The sequence below is a fragment of the Atta cephalotes genome (assembly GCF_000143395.1).
Source record: "Atta cephalotes unplaced genomic scaffold scaffold00231, whole genome shotgun sequence".
Classification (NCBI taxonomy): Eukaryota; Metazoa; Arthropoda; class Insecta; order Hymenoptera; family Formicidae; genus Atta; species Atta cephalotes.
The window spans coordinates 1,928-6,618 of record NW_012130295.1 but is presented as its reverse complement, the minus strand read 5'-3'; the positions used below and the strand labels follow the sequence as shown (position 1 = coordinate 6,618).

Below are 4,691 nucleotides of genomic sequence, written 5' to 3'. Positions count from 1 at the left end.
AGAGAGAGAGAGAGATTGCTTTCTATTCTGTTTAAATTCTAGAAATGTGCAAAAACAGACAAAAATAGAAACTTAAAACGATCTCTTTCTTTTCAGGAAATTTTGAAAGATTTTATATCTCCTTTGAGATTTTTGGAAAAAGTTCACTTCTATTTCTCTTTTTGTTTCTTTTTCTTCTAACGATTATGTTTTGTGTTCTTAGCCGAGCCGTGCGATCTACCATGTCCAACGGCCAATCAGATCATTCCAGTAGTAGTTGGCGGTGGAGGCGGAGGAAGTGGTGCACGAGGCTCGTCCCCTAGTGTATCCGGAGTTGCTGCTCCCTCACCGTCACCTCAATCGCACTCGTCGCCGTATGACCTGAGACGTAAAAGTCCACCACATCCTGATCCAGCGCCTGGCACGAGTTCCGCTCTTCCGCCATCGGGTGGCATTGCTGCTACTTTTGGTTCATCGTCTTTACCGGCGAGGAAGCGACCAAGACGAACATGTTCGTTGTCCACAGATGGTACGTCTCAAAGCGATTATTAACTTTCGATGAGTAGAATTAGAAACTGCTCTGTTGGAAAACAAAAGCTTAATCTTTACAGGAAAAAAAACAGGGTCATATTTTGAAGCAAAAATAGAATGAAATAATGATTTATAATAGATTTTATTTGAGGAATAGTTGTAAAATTTTAAAAATAGACTTCGTCTTCTAAAGATTAACATATAATAGTGGATATATAATAATGGATATCATAAATATTTATTACTCAGTATGATATATACGCAACACAAAAATTTTAATTGCTCATTTAACGATGCTCTCATTTCTCAATATATATCTTTAGAAATTCAACTTGAAGTCTGTTAAATCCTAATCGATTCAACTAACTTTTATTTTTTACAGGTATAAATACAAACACGGCAGCGCATTACCTCCAATATGAACTCCCCGATGAAGTGCTACTCACAATATTTAATTATCTAATGGAACAAGATCTTTGTCGCGTATCGCAAGTCTGCAAGCGATTCCAAGTAATTGCGAACGATACGGAATTATGGAAATCTCTATATCAACAGGTCTACGAGTACGACCTGCCACTATTTAATCCAGGGCCATGTAAATTTGAGTTTGTCTCACCGGACGAAACTGAATACCAGAATCCATGGAAGGAAAGTTTTAGGCAGCTATATAGAGGCGTGCACGTGCGACCTGGCTTTCAAGACTTAAAGTTTAAGGGCCGTAATTTGCCGTACTTCAACACGGTTCAAGGCGCGTTGGATTACGTCGATGAGTACAGGAGCAATAGCGCATCGGCAAACAGCGGTGCTACAACTGCGGGCGGCCAAGGTTGTTGCAACAGCACTTCGCAAACCAGCGGAGAGGATACATCGACGCAGCATTTAGTCTTTTTACACGCTGGCACATATAGAGGCGAATTCCTTGTGATCGACAGCGATGTAGCATTGATTGGTGCAGCGCCAGGAAATGTCGCGGAATCCGTTATTCTGGAACGAGAAAGCGAGTCAACGGTTATGTTTGTGGAAGGTGCAAAACGCGCTTACGCCGGACATCTTACATTGAAATTCACACCCGACGTCACGAGTACGGTACCCCATCATAAACACTATTGTTTGGAAGTTGGCGAAAATTGCAGTCCCACTGTTGATCATTGTATCATCAGAAGCTCGAGCGTTGGTAAGTGCACTTAACACCTTTATAAATTGGACTATTGATTGAAATATTTCAATAAAAATTTAGAACTTAAGTTTTAGAATTACCTCTAGTGAATGAATAAAATAAAAATATAGAAAATATAAATAATATTTATATTTCTTATTTTATTCTCTTTCAATGTAGATCAACTTTAATCTCTGTTTAATTTACTCTTTATCCTTTTTTAATTTTTAGAAAAAGATAAATTAAAGATCAAAATTAGAATTAATCTACATTAGTAGAAACGGACATAATCTTTTAAAGAATAGAATGAGTTATCTTCAAGTCTCATATCTATACTTAATTCAATATATAAATTTATATGTAGAAGTATACGCATATACAATATTTGTGTGTAAATTGGCAATTTATTAAAATTTTAGTTGGTGCAGCAGTTTGTGTATCAGGTGTAGGTGCCAATCCATTAGTGAAGAACTGCGACATATCAGATTGTGAGAATGTTGGATTGTATGTGACTGACTACGCCCAGGGCACATATGAGGATAATGAAATCTCACGGAATGCCCTCGCTGGCATCTGGGTGAAGAATTACGCGAATCCCATCATGCGACGGAATCACATTCATCACGGTCGCGATGTCGGAATATTCACGTTCGATAATGGGCTTGGTTACTTTGAAGCCAACGATATTCACAACAATCGGATAGCAGGTTTTGAAGTAAAAGCTGGTGCTAATCCTACTGTTGTTCATTGTGAAATCCATCATGGCCAGACTGGGGGTATTTATGTGCACGAGAATGGTCTGGGACAATTCATCGATAACAAGATTCATTCAAACAATTTTGCTGGCGTATGGATTACGTCGAATTCTAACCCGACTATACGTCGAAATGAAATATACAATGGTCATCAAGGTGGAGTGTACATTTTCGGCGAGGGTAGAGGTTTGATCGAACACAACAACATTTACGGCAACGCACTAGCTGGTATACAAATTAGAACAAATTCGGATCCGATCGTCCGGCACAATAAAATACATCATGGTCAGCACGGCGGTATTTATGTACACGAAAAAGGCCAGGGTTTAATAGAGGAAAACGAGGTATATGCCAATACTTTGGCAGGCGTATGGATCACAACGGGTTCGACGCCGGTTTTAAGGCGAAATCGAATTCACAGTGGTAAACAGGTCGGCGTATATTTTTACGACAACGGCCATGGGAAATTGGAAGACAATGATATTTTCAATCACTTATATTCAGGAGTACAAATAAGGTAATTTTCACTTTCGAAAGGATTGTAGGTTTAGATGCTTTGATATTTAGCGATGAGAAAATTGGCTGAATGCGTGCTTCTTCTGCAGGACTGGAAGTAATCCGGTCATACGTGGTAATAAGATATGGGGAGGACAAAACGGCGGAGTTCTAGTGTATAATAGTGGCTTAGGCTTACTCGAACAAAATGAGATTTTTGACAATGCAATGGCTGGCGTTTGGATTAAAACAGACAGCAATCCAACTCTTAAAAGAAATAAGATATTCGATGGACGAGATGGCGGAATTTGCATATTTAATGGAGGCAAAGGTAAAGTGTTTTTTCTTTTTAATTGTGAAATTTTGGCTTATGTATTAGTCAATGACTTTCTGATGAATAATCATATATTAAGCGACGAAGTTCTTTTAAATAATTTATAGTTTTGTTTTTGAAATTTAATCAAACATTCTATTTGTTTTTACTAAAATTTTGTTTACAACTAAAAAATTTTTAGTGCATATTGAAATACATTGCAATCATTGCAAATATTCGAATTTAGTTATTCCAACTTAATAATTAATGATTTTTTGTATAATAATTACCTAAACTCTTTGATCATAAAAAATTATTATTACAATGAAAATTAAGCATCATAATATGAAGATAATATCTATAATAATGGATGAGATTGAATAAATATATTTCATTGAGAAGTAGACAGAATCATGATTTTCACGCTTCTCGATACAGGTATTTTGGAGGAGAATGACATATTTCGCAATGCGCAAGCGGGTGTGCTTATATCGACACAATCGCAACCGATCCTGAGGAGGAATCGGATTTTCGACGGGTTGGCGGCTGGTGTTGAAATAACTAACAACGCCACTGCTACCCTGGAATTCAATCAAATATTCAATAATCGATTCGGCGGTCTGTGTCTGGCGAGTGGGGTGCAACCGACAACTAGAGGTAAACAGTCGCTTCCAATACCTAATCGCCAGCGCTTTTAACGAAAAAGTATTGCATGCATTTCTTTTTGTTTTTAGGCAATAAAATATTTAATAATCAAGACGCGGTGGAGAAAGCAGTTGGGAATGGCCAATGTTTATACAAAATCTCTTCGTACACCTCCTTCCCCATGCACGACTTCTATCGTTGTCAAACGTGTAACACGACAGATCGAAACGCGATATGCGTCAACTGTATAAAAACTTGTCATGCCGGTCACGATGTGGAATTCATTAGACATGATCGGTAAGTTTGCATTACTCGATTCCGTACATTATTTAGGTATGCCGTAAGTGGAGTAATCGCTTAATGTAATCATGTGCGTTAATTATTTCTAGATTCTTTTGCGATTGCGGCGCCGGAACATTGAGCAATCAGTGTCAACTGCAGGGTGAACCTACGCAAGACACGGATACGTTGTACGATAGTGCGGCGCCCATGGAATCGCATACACTTATGGTCAACTAGGAACTAACCTAAAATAATTTAAACAATCAAACAATGTTTAGAGCCGTAAGTCCATTAATATTGCGAGCACGCGCAGTAAATTTATTGCCGAGTTCTTTATCATAATCTTTGGTTTATATCGTCATTATATCATTGTTATACTTTAAAAAAATTTTATTTATTGCAATGATTTTATTTTTATTGTTAATATGATATATTACGATATAATATGAATCACACAAATCACATAGTATGTATCAGTAATATTACTTCAACTGTAATGTGATACATGATTTTGTTATATATTATTTATTTTTTT

The 4,691-nt window shown here is 37.2% G+C and overlaps 1 protein-coding gene across 1 annotated transcript; it reads left to right on the top strand.

Moving 5' to 3' along the window:
- Nucleotides 1-202: 202 nt before the first annotated feature.
- Nucleotides 203-4,393, top strand: LOC105625183 (F-box only protein 11; the record flags this gene model as incomplete). Its single annotated transcript, XM_012206524.1, has 7 exons — nucleotides 203-508; nucleotides 893-1,684; nucleotides 2,086-2,938; nucleotides 3,027-3,247; nucleotides 3,668-3,886; nucleotides 3,964-4,171; nucleotides 4,264-4,393. Coding segments are annotated over 7 exons (2,729 nt in total), but the record flags the coding sequence as incomplete, so codon positions are not given.
- Nucleotides 4,394-4,691: the final 298 nt, after the last annotated feature.